Source organism: Artemia franciscana, chromosome 5 (genome assembly GCF_032884065.1).
Source record: "Artemia franciscana chromosome 5, ASM3288406v1, whole genome shotgun sequence".
Lineage (NCBI taxonomy): Eukaryota > Metazoa > Arthropoda > Branchiopoda > Anostraca > Artemiidae > Artemia > Artemia franciscana.
The window spans coordinates 58,321,852-58,341,211 of record NC_088867.1 but is presented as its reverse complement, the minus strand read 5'-3'; the positions used below and the strand labels follow the sequence as shown (position 1 = coordinate 58,341,211).

The window sequence follows — 19,360 nt, the reverse complement described above, 5'->3', positions numbered from 1 at the left end:
AGTAAAATCCTTTTTGCCTTTTTTCGGGATAGGGGTTATTTGACCAACTGTAAATTGATAAGGAACAACTCCGTTTTCAATAGATATTGAAAAAGTAGAGACAAATGATTAAAAAGAAGAGCGCTTGCATAATCAAAATGTCTGGCAGTAATTCCATCAGCTCCCGTGGAATTTCTTTTCTCTAGTTTTTCACAATAAAACGATACATCACTTGGCTTAATTATAAATGTCGAAGGTTCGTGTTTTTTCAGACAAGCACTTAATTCTTTTTCAAATTTTGACTCAAGAGCAGGATCGGGAGGAGAAAACTCATGCTTATAATAATTTATCCACTCAGGCTCAGGAATATTATTTGCACTAATGTGTTGACAAGGGCGTTCAAATTTTTTCCAGAGCTTCGAAGGGTTCTCTGCAATTTTATGAGCGTTTTTCTCAATAAGATCAACCTTATGTTTTCTTAACACTTTAGCAAAAAAACATTTAGAACGTAGCCGCAAACCATTTATAGTCCCAGACTTAGGCCTGTCGCAATCCTTCCAAATATTCAGCCAAATTTTAGAAGACTCGCACGCGGAAATAAGGGAAGGGTTTCTTGACCAGCCCTGAACTTGAGAGCCTATCCTAATGCGCTTGCACGGGACAGCTGAAGCTTCAGCACACTTTAATGCATGGTTAATTTCAGCTAGATAGGTGGTAAGTCCGATGGCTATTTCTTTTTCACTAGGGCCCGAGCGCGTGCACAACAAATGAAAGGGCACCTTTATTTTACTTAATATTCTGTCACATTCAAAACGGAACATCTCGCGGTTAACTTCCTTCATGTCTTTTATATAAAACCACTTTTTATCTGGCTGTTTAGGGGCATGAAATGAAGCATTTATTTTCAACTTTTTTGGAAGGTGATCCGAATAAAAGCCATCACAAATTACTTCGATAGTTTCACAGGGGAAAGATGCAATAAAATGATCAAGGTCAGAAGTCACTGACAGGACACCAATAAACGTGAAAGTTTCTGTTTTGTCAGCAACTGAGTAGGAAGGGGGGAGAGAATTCAGAAGGAGTTGAGTTCTTGGCGATGAGCTGTCTGTTAAGTCACAATTAAAGTCTCCTGCGATCAAAACTCGAGCATTTGGACGCTTTGAAACTCCCTTCACAAAACTCGCTAGCTTTTTGCAAGCATTTATGAATTTATTCTCTGATTGCGAAGAGCAGTAATTAGTTGGCAGGCAAACGTTTATACAGATTAGGTCCGAAAATTCGGCAGCAATGAAATGGTCATTCGACTCAAGGAGATTGACGGGAAATTGTGAAATGATAGCTAATCCGCCCGAAGGTCGGCCACGGCTCTTATTCATTTTCACTGGGTGAAATAAGAGATAAGAATTCTGTGAAATGCTGAGTAGATTTTTCCTTTCGTCAAACAAAAATGTTCTTGCAGAAAAATTATTTCATTTGTACTTAAAATTTCAGAGAGGACTAGGCCTTTGTCAACCACTTTGCCATTGATATTCCATGATAAGAGACTTAAGGCTCGAGCCATTATGCTGACTTAACTTTACTTAAAAGTCCTTAAAGGGCGACTGGACATTAGAAGCTGTAATAGGGATGATCCTGTGATTTGCACAATGCACACTTCTTGGGCCTTTGACAAGGAGATGTTTTGGAGCTTGAATGACCATGGTCACCGCAGACTGCGCAAATAGCTTCATTTTTGCAGCTACTGGATATATGCCCGTAAGCTTGACACTTGAAACATCTTACCGGGAGGGAGAGATACTCAGCTACTTTGTTCCTCTCATAATCTATGACTGGGGGATTTATTATGGCATTCATAAGATCAACTTTGGTTTCAAATTTCAATCGAAACGAGCGGGTGTTGCCAATCTGTTTTGAACTGACACATTTAGGAATCAGTGCGCAAAGTTCATCGTCATTTATATTGCTGGGAACAAATCGAGCAATACCGAGGTGAGACAGGCTCCTGATTCTTGCAGAAAGAGATTTATCACCGTTCTGAAAGACCCCAACAAGAGTTTCTGCATCAGCCTTGCTAGCTGTAACAACTTGCCAATTATCTTTTCTGGACTGAACTTCGACAATTTTAGAGCACTCTCTGCCACAGATTTTTTGCAAAAAGTCTTTCCTCAAATCTGACTTCGTGAGGTCAGAGGGCAAATTCTTGAGTACCACTGCATATGAGGACTTTGTTTCAGTAACTGTAGGAACAATCGAGGGAGTGGGAGGGTCCTTATTCATGAAATTGTCTAGCTTATTACAAACTTCTGTAACTTTTCTGGTGATTACCGCAGCTATCTCACCAGGACAGATAGGGACTTCGTCAGGTTCATCTATCACAAAGACTGGCAGCTCAACGTTACGTTGCTCACAAAGTTCAAGTACCTTTAACATTTCGTTAATATTGTCTTTGGCACTTTTTTTAATTGACACTCTATTGGTGTAGTGAGCAGAAGACCACAGTATCTCCTTAGCCTTGATTATATCGTCCTTTGTAAAAAAAAACTCGCATGCTTTACGACTTATCTCGTCACTCTTATTTCCAGCTTTTCGAGCACGATTTAAAAAGTTCAAAATCACATTCCAAACTAATTTCTCCGACATGGCTATCGCAGATAATATGTCATTGAAATATATTCAAGTTCTTAAGTCCTTGTACGAAAATCTCTTTACTTAATAAATCACTAAGTCCCAAGGGAATTTGCACTCAAATACCAAAACTATCAATTAGCCAGCAAATGAAAATAATCTGATTATGAATGATGTTTCAATAAATGTCTATAGGGAAATCAGACCAGCTTGAGCTTACTGTATTAATAGGTTATTTCCAAAATAAGGTGTTTACCAAGCGAACTCTCAAATAAGACTATTCTTATTTGAAATCAAATACAATTCAAAAACCAAAACGAGGGTGATTATAAGTCAGTGAAAAAACAAAAACTAAAGACATAGCAAGTATTTAAGCAAAACCTTCCACTAAGCCGTTCTCAGCACTCCAAAAAGGGAATATATATATATATATATATATATATATATATATATATATTTATATATATATATATATATATATATATATATATATATATATATATATATATATATATATATATATATATATATATATATATACGCCCATGCATCTTTCAGCAAAGTTATTGAAGAAGCGAGAATCTCTGGTCAACCGCTATATACCCTCTTGGTTGATCTCAAAGGGGCCTTTGATAACATTTCTCATGCATCTGCACTGCTCGCTTTAATCCATGCTGGATTGCCCCTAGCTGTCATTCGAGTCTTTCGCTCTTGGTATTCTGGATTAAAGATCTGTATTTGTCCGAGTTCGTCTTCATCTCAGTACAAATTAATTCAAGTGGGTAGAGGAACTACACAAGGAAGAATTATTTCTCCTTATATATTCAATTCATGTTTAGCTACTGCCCTTAATTCTCTTTACTGCTCTTTTGTTTCAAGCCTGTCCAAGTTTATTCTTGTTTCTAATTTTAATGTTTTAATTAATCGTTTAAAAGGTTTGGGCCTTTATATCAGTTTTGAAAAATGTCAATTTTATTGTTGTAAAATGTTTAGAAGATAATGTCAGGGCGACTGTCGATTGCGGCAATGGTATTATTTTCCAGTCGTCGCCAATAGTCACTTATTTGGGATTACCTTTTGCTGCTTCGAAAAGAGATTTTAAACCAGTCCTGTTTCAGCATGTTCAGATGAAACTACCCAAGGTATTTGGTCTTTTAATTAGTTTTCGGGGTCTTTACCATCGGGACGTCCTTGGTCGTATGTATAGCGCTGTTGCTCTGCCTCGCGTATTGTTCCCGTCCCTCCTCTTCCGTAATTTCAGACCTTCTGATCTTTCGCCCATTAAAGTTTTTCATTTTAAATTTTGCAAATTTTTACTTGGTATCGCTTTCTTTTAGTAACACTGAGATTGTTTCAAAGCTTTAAGTGAAGGATCCTGTAGTCTGGATAAAGAAAAAATATAAAACATTTGAAGACAAGGCGAAAATTATCCTTTTAGGCCACAATTTATTTCCGTTTCTTATTAACAGTTCTGGCTCTTGATGATTTACTGGCTAAATTATTTAGCAAGTGTTTTTGTATCTTTTTTTCCTCTTTTTAAGTGTTTGATCAATATTTGATATTTTTTTAGTGTAAGCGCTATCATTTTACTCCTCATTTTATAGGGAAATAAAGAAAATAAATAAATAAATGTATATTAATATACATATTTGAACGTTTAAGACGGCTTACCGAGAGTCTTTGCCAAAATACTTGGCAAACCCTTGTTTGGTTTCTCGATTTTTTTATTTCTGATTTTTCTTTGTTGGACTTCTGGTTATAGCCAGGCTAGTGTGGTCACAAAATACAGCGGTGACGATGCTCTCCTGTCTGGTTAATCTAAAAATCTGGTTAATGCTGACATTCACCGATGAATGTCCAAAATTCCTTTTTTTCTGCTTGAATTCAATTAGCTTTGCGAATCAGCTTTTTCAGTCTTATGCAAGTTATGAGAGTAAAAGTTAAAGTTAGGTTAAATTTGGTTAAAAATATCAGACGGTAAAGATTGTATTGTATTGATGTATTGATGGTAATGAATGGTAATGATAACTAAGGATTATAATGGTAATCTCCATTACAAACGATGGACCTGAGATCAAGGAACTCTGCGGGAACAGGGCCATACAATCTGAGCCTACTATTTCTACCCGAAAAGCAAGATGCTTTAATTTTTATTGATTTCATAAAATGAAAAATAATCTTCTGATCAACTTTATCTTAAATTGGTATTTTTATTATTATTTCTATCTAAAATAGCACACTACTGAATATATATATATATATATATATATATATATATATATATATATATATATATATATATATATATATATATATATATATATATATATATATATATATATATATATATATATATATATATATATATATGTCTAACCTAAACATTGAATTCAGTTTATAATGGCCGGCAAAATATTTATGATGAGATTTACTATTTGTTATTTTTTATATATTTTTTGTATAATTTTTACATTTTTTATTTTTTTATTTTTTATATATTTTTATATATTTTTGAATTTTTTTTTATATTTATATATTTTTTGTTATTTTTTATATATTTTTTTATATATTTTTTTTTATTTTTGTTATATTTTTATTTTTATTTTTATATACTTCAGTTGTATTACCTTTAAACACTTTTTTACAGGCGTAAATATAGTTCCCCTTCTACCAAATCATCTTCTATGCTGCGGCTCAGTTACAGTAAACTTAATAATGTTTTATTCTTAAAACTCATGTAATCTACGAACTTCCTTTGCGGCACCACCCTCCTTCTTTGAGACACTGTTGGATTCACACATCAAATGATATACACTCGCGTTTGAACCTCCACATGAAGGACAAAAATAAGCGAGTTAAGCTAATAAGGTTCTAATGGAAAAAAAACTAATAAGGTTACTTTTTTGGAAGTAAAAGGATGCTATAGTACTTTATTTATAGTTTCTTTATCAACAGGGTATCAGCGCTGTATTTATAGCATTCTAGTTATTAGCAGTCATTTTTTAGTAATGTGAGGGAAACAGTCAGTTTTCGGACATAACCTACAATCAAGTCGTCAGTAAATTTGAAACAAGTATTAATTTCCATCAATATATTATTAAAATCATGCTAAAGACTTGAAAACCCAATTTAGTACCCTGGGGAACCTTGCAAGATAGAAAATAGTTGTATTTCTCTCCGTTATGAAGTATAGTACTGTTCTCCTTCAAATGATTAAATAAAAAAACAAGTTTTTTCTATTGAAAGTAAGGAGCGACATTAAAAATAAAAACGAAATTATCTGTATATGACAGGGGCTGTCCGCTCCTCAACTCCTAGCTCAATCGCTAAAGTTTCCATTGTTTTAAAAAATAGAGCTGTGAGAAAAAATCAAACTTTAGCGTAAAGAGCAAAGCATCGAAAAGGGGACAGCCCCTTTCATATACGGAATAATTTCTGTTTGTCTAAAGTAAAAATGTCGCTCCTTACTTTCAGAAGAAAAAAAATGTTTTTTTATTTACTTTCTAACCGTTTTTTAAATAATGCAAGGAAATGTGACCCTACATCCACGGAGGAACCCTCTCACCATGAAAATATACACTAAACAATTCAATCCCGGTGAAAATTTACCCCTGACAATTATTGTTAACCACTCCGTGCGTAAAATTGAGACGGAAAAGAGAAAGCCAGACATATAAAAAGAATGTTGTATAACAGCTCTGGCAAATTCGTGCAGTGTAAAATTTCCCCTGAAAAGTTCACTCCCTTGAAACTTCCCTCCCCATAGAAATTCCTCCGTGGAAAAACCCCTGCATGCATCCCAATAATAATTACTATGCGTAAACAATGGGCAAATTTTATAACTTAAAGACCTATCCCCTGGGGCTCTGAGTGGGTGGGGGGTCATGTGATACCCAAAGGCATATTTATTGGGTCTTTCATCTATGATGAAAAAAAATGGCTCAAATTGTGGTCGGACGATTTTGGTCATAGTGGCGGGGGAAATGCCCTAGCTACCGTCCAATTTTTTTGGTCACTTAAAAAGGACTGTAGGACTTTTAATTTCAGTTTGAATGAGCCCTCTTCTGATATTCTAGGACCACTGAGTTGATTCTATTACCCATGGGGGAAAAAACAAATGCATCCATGATCTTTCTTCTGGCAAAAAATACATTTTCCACATTTTTGAAGATAGGACCTTGAAACATATGCAGTATGGTTTTCTGACACGTTGAATCTTATTTTGTGACTTTCATTAAGATTAATTGACTTTTAGGGGGTGTTTCCTCCTTTTTTCGAAAATCAGGAACATTTTCTATGGCTCGTAACCTTTGATGGGTAAGACTAGAGTAATGAAATTTACATATTTGATATCGGCATAAAAGGCGATTCTCTTTATACATCTATTTGTTTCAAAATCCCTTTTTTTTAAACCGTTTTTTAGAGTTTTGGTTACTATTGAGCCGAGTCGCACCCTACTTACAGTCCGTTACCACGAACTGTTTGAACCGAAATTTTCTCAGATTTTTCTTTTGGTTGTTATTACGTATATGAGGAAGTTGCCCCCTCCTCAGCACCTCCCTCTTTACGCTAAAATGGTTGCGAATTTGTAAAAAGTTTATTATTCTAATTAAACAATCCATATGTGTCAGGAGTCACTCTTAAAGAACTGGAATAAAAAGTCATACATTAGTGTAAGGAGTGAGGTACTGAGAAAGGGACAACCCCCTCATATACTTAATGATTTCTGTTCGTTTAAGTTTTGATGTTGTTCATTACTTTCAGTTGGAAAAATCTTGTTTTTCTATTTATTACGAACCACATACAATATCTTTGGTTTATTATGACATAAAAATCATAGTTAGGAATCTGCTTAAGATAATATTAAATGCTAAGATTGGCCGAAAAATAACACAAACAAATAATTGTTTATATTGGCCATTATTTAAAAAAAGCTCCAACTTGACCATAAAGAGTGACGTACTGACAAAAGGAAAAAGCTCCCCATATACGTAATATGAGGAACTTCTCCCCCTCGTCAATACCCCGCTCTTGACACTAAAGTTCGAATTTTGTTCCAATTCTTTAAGAATGCCTCCTGAATCCCAAAAGCCGTTTAATTAGAATAGATATCTCTTTTGAAACTACTAAAATTACTTCAGCGTAAAGAGCAAGATATTGACGAGGGGAAGAACCTCCTCATATATGTAATAATTTCTATATTTTAAATTTTGATGCTGCTCCTTTTGTTCAGTCGAAAAAACTTGTTTTTTTCTATTTAATTTCTGATTGCTTTTTAAATAATGCTGGGAAATCATGGAAATTCTCATTTCCATGAGAGGGCATAAATAATGCCCTCTTCATGGAAAATCTCATCCTCCATTAAAAATTCTTCCTTGTAAAGAACCTCTTATGTAACCCTCCCCTCCCGACACCAACCAGAAACCATCCCCCTGAAAATGTCTGTATACTTCCCAATAACCAATACTATATGTAAGCAATGGGCGAAGTTCATAACTTGCAGCCAATCCCCCGGGGACTGTAGGGGATTTAATCGTCCTCGAATACATATTTATTAGACTTTTAGACTATGTTGAACAATATGGCTATCTCAAAATTTTGATCCGATGACTTCGGGAAAAAATTAACGTGGAAGGGGGCCTAATTGCCCTCCCAATTTTCTTGGTCACTTAAAAGTACACTAGAACTTTTAATTTCCGTTCGAATGAGTCCTTTCGCAGCATTCTAGGATCACTGGGTCGATATAATCGCCCCTGAGAGAAAAAAAATTAACACGCATTCGTGATCTTTCTTATAAAATTCCACATTTTTTTCCGATATGAGCTTAAAACTTCTGCAATATGGTTCTCTTATACGCTGAATCTGACTAAATGTAAAGAGACTTATATATTTAAAATCAACATAAAAATACGATTCTTTTGATGTAGGCTACCTATTAATATCGAAATTCCATTTTTCAGAGTTTTGCTTAATATTGAGCCGGGTCACTCCTTATTGAGTTCGTTACCACAAAGTGTTTAATATGCTGAATTTTATGATGTAATTTTCATCGAGCTTATTCTGTATTTTGGAGGTGTTTTCCCCTTTTTTCTAAAATTATGTAAGTTTTATCAGGCTCAAACGCTTGTCGTTTGATGATTTGTCGAAAGCTTAGATAATGCTATATCTAGTTTAAAGGAACAGTGTTGCAACGAGGTAAATTCAAAGACTTACATGAAAGAAGGATCCGGCAAAATAAACTAAAAATAGAAATGTAAATTGCAGAATTAGAACCCAAGTGGTTTTTTTCTTATGCTAGAATTCCTTTGCAGGTTCACTCCTTGACAACGAGTGAGAGGAAAAAAAAGTTATCTTAGTTTTGTTTATTAATAATGAGCGAGCTAAAAGCAAAGGTGTCGTAACAAAGATGTATCCAGGAGGGTGATGGGGTTAGAATATTTGCAAAATTTTGGTTTGACTCGTATGGGGGAGGTCCTAAACACTGAAACAGCACAGTTTTTGAGGCCTTCACTATCAGCACTCATGTTGAGGGTTCTTCGTATCGAGATTTGGGGAGAGAATTTCACCCCCATTTGTGTTAACTAAAGCTTCATATAAACCTTCAAGACATCAAACATTGGAAGTTAGCATATGAATTTGACAAATTCTGATAATATTACAGTACCTTCAGTGCCATCTGGAATTCGTCCAGTATGTTCCGCCTGTTGTGATTGTGATACAAATGGAGCAGGAGGTAAAGATGGCTGTGGGATGGGCAAAGGCTGAACTTGTTGAGGAACTGGGGGTGACGGTTGTGGTGTGGGTGCAACATTAGATGGTGGTCGTGTCGGTGCTGCTTCAATTGGAATGAGTACTGGTGATGAAATTGGTTCCACAGGTACAGGTGGCCTGTAAAAAAAAAACAAATAAACTATGTTCACCTTCGAATTTGACCTTTTTAAACCTTTGCTGTTTTTTAGCTGTTGATTTTCCCAAAATAATTGATTTTTTCTACCAATTTATGTCTTTATAAAATACCTATCGCGGTTAATGCCCGTTGACACATATTTTATTTAGGATTTATAGATTGGCTGATCAAGGCGAGTTTGGTAATGATATTAGACTGTTTTTAAACAGGAGTTGTGAACTGGCATGCTACCTCCTTTTAAAATTTATTATTAAATTTATTCAATTCTTCATAGTTCCGTAAAATATATAAAATTGACTTCATATTTACTTTTTTTATTTTTAGACCTAATTCTGACTTCTTTTTTTAGACCTAATTCCTACTTTCTTATTTTTAGGCCTAATTCTGACCTGGCTACTCTGAATGCTAATGCGGCTTCTCTGTGGGTAAAAATTAGATCATGCTGGCTATGCCTTGCCCTTTACACTTGGTCAATGGTGGCTCCAATTGTCCTCAGAGACAGGGATTTTAGTTAAATCAAAGTTAGGCTCTGAGATTTAAAGTATTAGTAGAGTGTTTCATGTTCCCTCGTGATTCTCTTGTGTTCCTATATAAACCGTGGTTTTGATTATATTTATCAATATTTTGCCGGTGTTCTGTCACAAAAACAATAGATAAAAATTTAATGGCTTCCCTTGTTTCGAATTTGCTTGGTTCTTTTTTTCAATCTCTTTACTTTCATTAATTATATTAATTTGAATCCAGGAGGGAGGGGGCTATCGGGTTTGAATCCCTCCCCGGAATTTTGTCAGACTCAAAATTGTAATTAAAAGGCATGAAACCAATTTTTGATGTTTTTTTTTTGTAAAATATCCCGAAAAAAATGACCTTCCTTCCCCAACAAAGATTCTTGATACACCGTTTCTCCTGACATTACTGAAAGTATGATCTCTGAAATAGGAACTTGATCCTAGAATTTAAAAGCTTGAATTAACTAACAATTGAGTTAGAAGCATCAACTTGGTCCTAGGATCTAGTTTAAGGTATGCTTAGAAAAGATTCAAATTGTAACCCCTTCAGCAAACTTAATTTTGTAGAAAGATTATTTTTCACTGCTACTACTATTGACACATTAAACACCTTAAATTAAATTTCGTTTTTTAAATTAAATCTTATTGAATTTCGTGATCATATTAAAATTTGTGCTCAATGGGAGGGGGGATTCCTCCTGATATTAGTCTGAACAACCTCTGATCCATTGGAGAAATGGAAAATTTTTGGTTCACATATGCGCTTTATGCAACAGGGAAGATACGAAATATGACACCTTACAGGGTAAATCTCCCAAGGGAAGATGGGTATCACTGAATATTTTACCTTAAATTACCTTAAAGCGCATTGTCCAGTGAAATAAGGATTAAATCCTGTAGAATCCCTGGTTAGTGATGATGATGGTTCGATGTCTCATCGGCATCCCACTCAGTTCGCCACAGCTTTGATGACTATTCTCCATCAACGACTCTTTTAAAGGCAGCAGTACTGGGGTAGTGATTGCTTCTTCGGTGAGCGAATTCCACAAACTCACTATTCTGCTAGTGAAGAAACTAGTGCGTAGTCTAGTGGCAGCTCTCTTCTGATATAGTTTCCGATTATGCCCCCTAGTTCTTGCAGACCGGTCAAATTGAAATGGCTAATTCAAAACAAAGTTAGAATTCAGGAGCTTACAAGTCAAAATAATATCACCCCTTGTACGCCTACAGACAAGAGACGTATATTGAAGCTGCTTTGAAAATATCGGCTGTTAAACAAAGATTTAAAGATGATTGGATTGTTCGTCTGAAGACTTTCCAGTTTTCCGTTTATTTGAGTTCCAATAGTTTATGTTATTAGCTTTTGATCGTATAACGCTTTAGCAGTTGTTAAATAAAGAGTTTTTGTGTCAAATTCTATTATTTTGATTTTAAAGAGTTAAAATGGGTATATGGATCCTTTAAACTGTCAAATTAAAAGTGAATTTGTTTTTCTATTTTACCGTCCTTGACAATTCCGCTCCTTTCTATTGAAATATATTTTTCAATTACTTTCGTCAAAAGTAATTTATCGAAATTAATTGTTTTTGTTAGCTATTTCTCGCAACTGTTTGCAAATTACTCATTCTAAATGAAGAATTGTTTAATAACGTCTCCTAAAAGAATAGTGAAAAGATCCTGTCAGATGACAGGCATAGAAAGAAGGAAAAAAACATGGCTATAGAAAAAACAGGCTATAGATACAAAACTACGGATAAAATTCGTCTTATTTCCATGAAATCTACTGACTGTATATAATCTATGTAATTAAATGTTCGCGCTTGCCTCTAGGCTTCATTGATAAACAACAAAAACTCTTGCTCTCTTGTGAGCACCTGAAATCCAACTGACTGACCCCAATTATAAAAGTACTCCTGAAAGCTGTTATTTGTCTTACGGCACCATGTGATTGTTTTGAAATCAAATGTTGGTTTGGTGTACAGGCACTTACCATTTAAGTACAGTAAACCAGTATTCATTGGGATATTTTTAAAATTAAATCTGTTAGAGTTAAATCTGTTTTGGGGTGTTGACTGTTTTTGATTATGATGAGTACGTCATTGATCTGCTCTGAAATTTCACCGAAATGGAAGCTCTTTTGTTTGAAATATAAATTTTTGGTCCAATTTGGAATTTTATTGTTAGAACCAAATTGGAATTGCAAGTTAGGTAATTAGATAACTTCGAAGACAACATTGCCTTTCCATGACGAAAGTATAACAGTTCAAAATAGGGATGAAACCTTTTAATCGACAGTGAACAGATATTAAATTTTTTAACTGGATATTTCGAAGTAGGTTTTACTACTGATGATGAGCACTGTATAAGTGTTCGAAATATCCAGTTAGAATTTTTTATATCTGTTCACTGTCGATTAAAAGATTTCATCCCTGTTTTGAACTGATATGCTTAAGTTAGGTAATAGATATAAAAAGTGTTTGCTTTTGAAATAAGATTAAATAAAAAAAAACTAATTTTGTTCAGCTGAAAGTAAGGAGCGACATTAAAACTTAAAACGAACAGAAATTACTCCGTATATGAAATGAGTTGTCCCCTCCAAAATCCCTCGCTCTTTACGCTAAAGCTTTTAATTGTTTTAAAAAGTAGAATTGTGGCAAAGAGTCAAACTTTAGCGTAAAGAGCAAGGGATTGTGGAGGGGACAACTCATTTCATATACGGAGTAATTTCTGTTCGTTTTAAGTTTTAATGTCGCTCCTTACTTTCAGCTGAAATAATTAGTTTTTTTTATTTAATTTCTGAACGTTTTTGAATTAATGCATGTTTGGTTTTGGCTCTCCGCACACAAATTATTAAAATGAAATTTGTATATTAATTCTTTTTTTGGCTAAATGGCTTTCTCTTAGTTTTGATCAGACGATTTTGAGAAATAAGGGGTGGAGAAGGAGGCCTAGTTGCCCTCCAATTTTTCGGTTACTTAAAAAGGCAACTAGAACTTCTAATTTTTAATGAACGTTTTTATTAGTAAAAAATATACGTAACTTAAGAATTAACTTACGTAACAAACTTTCATAACCTTATATTTTTATTATGTATACGAGGGGGTTTGTACCCTCGTTAATACCTCGCTCTTTACACTAAATCGTTAGTAATTCCCAATTCTTTAAGAATGACCCCTGAATCAGAAAGGCCGTAGAATAAATAGTTGAAATTACTAAAAATACTTTAGCATAAAGAGCAAGGTATTTATCTCCTCCTAAATACCTCGCTCTTTATGCTAAAGTATTTTTAGAACCCCTCATATGCGTAATAATCTCTGTTCGTTTTAAGTTTCAATACTACTTCTTCAAAAAACGTTTTCATGTTTATTTTTCATTGGTTTCTTATAGTAATGCTAGAGAATCCTGTGCCCTTTTCATTGAATTTTTCTTCCCCCATGACAGATTCCTCCAAGGAAAGATCCTCCAACATAGCCCCCTCTCTTCAGCCCCACACCCAAACAAAATAGAATCCCCGTGAAAACGTCTGTACACTTCCCAATAACCATTACTATATGTAAACACTGGACAAAGTTTGTAACTTGCAGCCCCCCCAGGGATTTTGGGGGAGTAAGTCATCCCCAAAGACATAGTTATTATGGTTTTCGACTATGCTGAACAAAATGGCTATCTCAAAATTTTGATCCGTTGACTTTGGGAAAAAAATGAGCGTGGGAGGGGGCCTAGATGCCCTCCAATTTTTTTGGTCACTTAAAAAGGGCACTAGAACTTTTCATTTCCGTTAGAATGAGCCCTCTTGCAACATTCTAGGACCACTTGGTCGATACGATGACCCCTGGAGAAAAAAAAAAAAAAAAAAACAACAAACAAACAAATAAACACGCACCCGTGATTTGTCTTCTGGCAAAAAATACAAAATTCCACATTTTTGTAGATAGGAGCTTGAAACTTCTACAGTAGGGTTCTCTGATACGCTGAATCTGATGGTGTCATTTTCGTGAAGATCCTACGATTTTTAGGGGGTGTTTCCCCCTATTTTCCTAAATAAGGCAAATTTTCTCAGGCTCGTAACTTTTGATGGGTAAGACTAAACTTGATGAAACTTATATATTTAAAATCAGCATTAAAATGCGATTCTTTTGATGTAGCTATTGATATCAAAGTTCAATTTTTTAGAGTTTTGGTTACTATTGAGCCGGGTCGCTCCTTACTACAGTTCGTTATCACGAACTGTTTGATAAACTAATTGACTGAAGCATGCATTGCATGATATTTCTCCTGATAACAATCATTTTTTGTTAAACGGTCATCCACATTATCATCCTCGTTTACACCTTACGTTTAGAAATGTCGGAGTTTTCTTGGAAAGTAAATAGCAAGTTTTAGAGCTCTTGTGTAGGTCACGAAGATAAATAATAACCATCAAACATGAGATATTCTTAAATATGAAAAAAACGATCAGGTCAAGTTTCACGCATCATGTACGAGCATTTCTTAAACTAAATAAAAATTTTGGGTTAAATCTTTCGAATAAATTTTAGGAATTTCTTCAGAAGGAACCACTCTAAGAAAACGTGGAAAACAAAACACGGAAAAAAATCGCTAACTGATATTAAGCTGTTTCTGAACATCGGTATTAAATATAAAGCTGAGTCAAGACATAGGTTGCTTTTATCTTATTTTGGTTTATTATTTCAAACCAGAAACAATTCATTTGCATACAACAGTAAACACATTATCACAGAATCTGTCATATATTCCATATTCTTTCACTAAAGTTGAAATTCATGAACTAAAACTTGTTTACTAGAGACTCATATTTACCAGATATTAAACGATCTATGAGCCATTCCAACTTCGTTTGCTTTTAAATTGATGTTTTCTTCCATAATGAGAAGAGATGTTGCCAACCGAAGTCTTTCAACCTAAAAAAGAAAAGAGAATAGCGTATCTTACAACTAAAAAAGGTGCTTAACATCAGCTTGTTTACTTATTAATATGTAATTTTTCAGTTTTCCCTAGTTTTTCTTTTTTTTACGTTTTTTTAAGTTTTGTGCATACACATATGTGTTTGTGGCTCTAGCAACTTGTTTTTCGCGACAGTCCTAAGCCTGATTGAAGGCTTGCTCAAAGACCTGGCGTATGTTTTTCTTCTCCTTTTTTTGGTAACGAGTCATTGGAATCTTTTCCTTAAAAAGGGGGGGGGGCACAAAATATATATTTCAAGCAAGGAATCATCAAACTGTCGTACGAGGTCTTGCATGTTCATTTTGGGGTGGGTATCCTATTACCATCCTTCATTTGGAGGATTTACTTTCGTTTTCCTTGTAGGTGAATTTTTTCTTAAAAATTTTCTTAATCTGTATTTAAGCTTGATTTGTTCGTCAATTTCTGGTCAATTAACATAAAAAGGAATGCTTGTATACAATAACTATTATAAAATGATAAGTAACGAATAAAACTCTTACGGCACGTATGGTAAGCCAACTGTCGCAGGCCGGTGACAAACCTCACAGTTGGACTTCTTTCTTGAAAAGTTATTCATTTGTATCAAGTACTCCGAGTCATTTTTAGTCCTTGTTCTTCAACAACAAAAAATGATTTTTTTTTCGCTTGAACCTCCTCTCGAGAAGTGTACTGGATTTACCTTTCAGAACTTCCTTCGAGATTTCTTCAAACCGTTTGCTGATGAGAAGAGTCACCATTTTTCCCAAGGTGGATATCGTTCTATTATTTTTTTAATTTAAGACAAGTGGCTCAAAATTGCAGAAAAATAAGGGATATTATTCCTTCTGTCTCTTTTTCCTGAAAGTTAGCGCACAGTTGTCAACTATACGTCTCTACATTCCGCCTACCCCTACTATTTGATCAGATTTCAATCCTCACATTGCTTGTCAACAGGTGTGGAGTTCACTACCTTCTTCAGTGCAGAAATGCCACTCGTTTGGGACTTTTAAAAGGATTCTTAAGGATCATTTAATAAAGAATCAAATAGAATAACATTTTTTTTTTTCTCTGAGGAGTTGATGTCCCCTGTGTTCTGTTCGTGGTGTGTGGTTGTCTTCTCTGCACTTGATTCCTAGGCCTCAGGTATGTTCTCTATGTTTTTTTTCTCCTATTTGTTGCTTGTATTTTATCCCCCATAAATATATTGCCTATATTTAATTTATTGCTTATATATTATTTTTTTTCTTATCCCCCTTGTATCTCTGGCCATGAAGCCTTTCGAGGGGAATTAAGTGTATTGTAATTCGATTTTCAATTGTATTTTGTATTGTCTTCTATTTAATATTAATAAACTTCTCTCTCTTTTGTCAGTCAGGTACGTGAGCTTAAAGGCTCAAACTCCCCTGCTTGCCAAAATTTCCTTATTAAGACTATCTTCATAATGTACGGTAGTTTTTGCACTTTTTGCCAGCTAAAATGATTCAACTAATAAGCGCCCTCTCCCTCGCACAGAAATGGATCCTTGTGTGCAGTCATATTTTCAACAAATTAATTTTTTTAAGGTGAAGGAGTCAAACTTCATTATCCCGCAACCCATTGTCTGCAAATCTCTAAAACTCTACGTTTTACTATCCATTCATAAAACCTCTGGTCATAAAACCGCTATCATTATATATTAGCCCTCTGGTACCAGTAGCAAAGCCCTCTCGAGAAAATTTTTTGTTCTTTACTCGCCATTTGTTTAAATTTTGAATTTTTGGAGATAAACAAGAGGTTCATCTGCAAAGTTTAATTAAAAGAGGTTCGCACAGTTTTTGTCTAAATATTTCGAGCATTTTGATCTAGTTAAATTGGCTGCTTAGAAAGTATTAAAACTATGGAACACGGACATGGAGTAGGCGTAGGTTAGATTTACACCCCATAGATGGGACGCAGAGTAGATTCATCCTACTTAACGAAATTGTTTTGCAGTAGAGGGATTCGATATTATCAGCAATCGCACTGATAAAATATGTTTTTAAGCTTTTGCTGCAACATATTTTTGTTTGAGGATTTAGATAAATAAATATATACAGAAAATGCCATTCTTACTAATGGATTTAGCTATAGACAAAATTAATTTTTCAAGCGAAAGACATAAAACTACTCCCCAAATGTCCGATTCCTATTATCAGAGATCAGGAAATATCTTAAGGGGCTAATCGCAAAAATCAACGTCTTAGCGACGAAACAGTCCCAGTCGTGAAGAAAAACGATGGGAAGTAAGACTGAATAGTGAAATGTGTAAAGACTTGTCAAGAATAATGACAGTTAAAGGACGATATTTAAAATATTGACTACGCTTCCATTATCACAATAAGTTTCAATAAATTCAGCGTTATTGATCTATATCAGTATTGATTTTGTAAGAATTAATGATAACAAAGAATAATGTCAAAATTCCAAGTTTTGTTAGAGTCGTCAGTGTCATAATTTGAATGTGTGCTAAAAGTCACTATCCAGAGACACTTCACAGTATCAGGCAAATAACGAGAATAAAAATGGAGAGCTAACCTAACCCTTCATTCCAGCTCACGAAAAATGGCATTTAGTGATAAGTTTTTATCTCCCAAATAATGATATCACTAAAACAGACGTTTATTTTCAACAAATTATAAAATACGTTAAGTTTTGGTAAGAATTTACTTCTTGTTCTCAATAACTAGTTCCTGGACTTTAACAGAAAGAATAGATGACACTCTTTCTCCGTATCTCAGTTTAATGTAATTATTAGCAGCAGCCAGTGTTTCAACTTCTACCGATTTACCGGTAGATCTACCGATTTTCGGACTTTTAACCGAATAAATTTCAAGCCTACCGAAATACCGATTTTCTACCGATTTTTGGCGATTTTTTGCCTATTTTTTTTTCTTTTTAATTGGACATAATAGGTGTGACTGCGAACAGCACCATTCAGCGAAATCCCGGAGCCACAACTTAGACCTAGTTCATTCATTCCTTTATGTGGCATTTGCTCTTCAACTAAAACATCATGAATGGGAAACAGAAGAACCAACATTGTCTTTTCTCATTTCACTTAAAAATGGTGGAGTTTATCGAATTTTTTTTCTTTTTCAACCATCTCAAATCAAATGAAAAGGGAGTAGTTAATTAAGTAACTAATTATATTAATTACTGATTATTTATTAACATGTTTATAGTAAGTTACATGGCTTAGACTCACTATTTTAGAGCCTGTAGAGCGTGACCCTAAGGTAGACCATAATGAAATGATGAAGGTATACCTCACAGTAAGAGAATTTTACAAGGGAGCAGTTCCATAGACCAAAACCAAGCTCGTATTTGATGATGATTTGAATAAGATGTCCTGTCTTATAGAGCCTTCAAATGCTGCTAAGCTCAATTCTTCTAGTCTTGCACCACTTCTAGTTAAGCGTTTCCCTCCTACATGTCTTAGAGCTGCCATTGACTCGGAATGGTGTGAACAAAGCTCTGATGATGTCCTGAAGGATGTGTATCAGTCGCCAGTAGAATATTGGAGATTAATTTTGTCCATTGTTACCCCAAGTGGCTGACCAAGGTTCGTAAATCTAAGGCACGTTATTTACTTTTTCTTTTCATTGCCTATCTCGAATGGTATTGCAGAACAAGTTTTCAGTACTTTAAAAGAAGTGAAGACTAATAAACAAAATAGATTGTCGACGCAGACCTTATCTGCCATCTTGCGTCCCAAATGCGGGACGAAGAGGTTGATTATGCATTCTTCATTGCTGATGGTTGATCATGAACTAGAGAAACGGCTAAAGGAAGTACGAGCATCTGCAACATTTGAAGAGTGTACATGAGTGATCAAATTTAGTCTATAATAGGACAAGTTTCTGTTTTGTGTTGCATTGGATATTTGAAACTTCCACTGTTCCTGAATTGTTGTTTGAAGACCAAAGTGTGCTTTATTGATTTATTGTGATGAAAAGCACCTAATTAAGTAGATTAGAATTCAATCAATCTATGAATCGATACGATCCTAGGCTAATGCTTCAAAATATTAATGATGTATGTCTAGGGTGGAAGATCAAAAGTTTCTGTTTTGAGTTGCATTGGATATTTGAAACTGCCGCTGTTCCTGAATTGTTGTTTGAAGACCAAAGTGTGCTTTATTGATTTATTGTGATGAAAAGTACTGAATTCAATAGATTAGAATTAAATCAACGTTTTCTACTGATGCGATCCTAGGCTTGTATCCTTCGTTTGCAGATGCGTATCAGTTGCTTTAATCATTTTAACCAAATATTTGATTTGTTGTTTTTAGTCCAATTTTAAGTGCTTTACTAGGATGATGCTACGTTTACTACATGATAATTTTGAAATTGACCCACTCTTAGTAAATATTGTTATA

The 19,360-nt window shown here is 34.6% G+C and overlaps 2 protein-coding genes and 1 long non-coding RNA gene across 4 annotated transcripts in view; 1 reads left to right on the top strand and 2 right to left on the bottom strand.

Annotated features, from left to right (window-relative positions):
• The window catches only part of LOC136027644 (uncharacterized), a 77,950-nt gene extending 66,516 nt beyond the window's left edge, over positions 1-11,434 (top strand). For both annotated transcript variants that reach the window (XR_010617648.1, XR_010617649.1), the window contains exon 2: positions 9,888-11,434. This is a non-coding gene — a long non-coding RNA (uncharacterized LOC136027644). The remainder of the gene's footprint in view (positions 1-9,887) is intronic.
• Positions 1-19,360, bottom strand: part of LOC136027642 (uncharacterized) — a 242,873-nt gene that overhangs the window by 13,119 nt on the left and 210,394 nt on the right. Inside the window, exon 2 of the mRNA XM_065705069.1 lies at positions 9,269-9,492. Within this exon, the coding sequence (XP_065561141.1) occupies positions 9,269-9,415 (147 nt within the window). The 5' untranslated portion in view covers positions 9,416-9,492. The remainder of the gene's footprint in view (positions 1-9,268; positions 9,493-19,360) is intronic.
• The window catches only part of LOC136027639 (uncharacterized), a 203,604-nt gene continuing 198,932 nt past the window's right edge, over positions 14,689-19,360 (bottom strand). Inside the window, exon 2 of the transcript XR_010617643.1 lies at positions 14,689-14,942. The gene's annotated coding sequence lies outside the window, so the exon portion shown is untranslated. The remainder of the gene's footprint in view (positions 14,943-19,360) is intronic.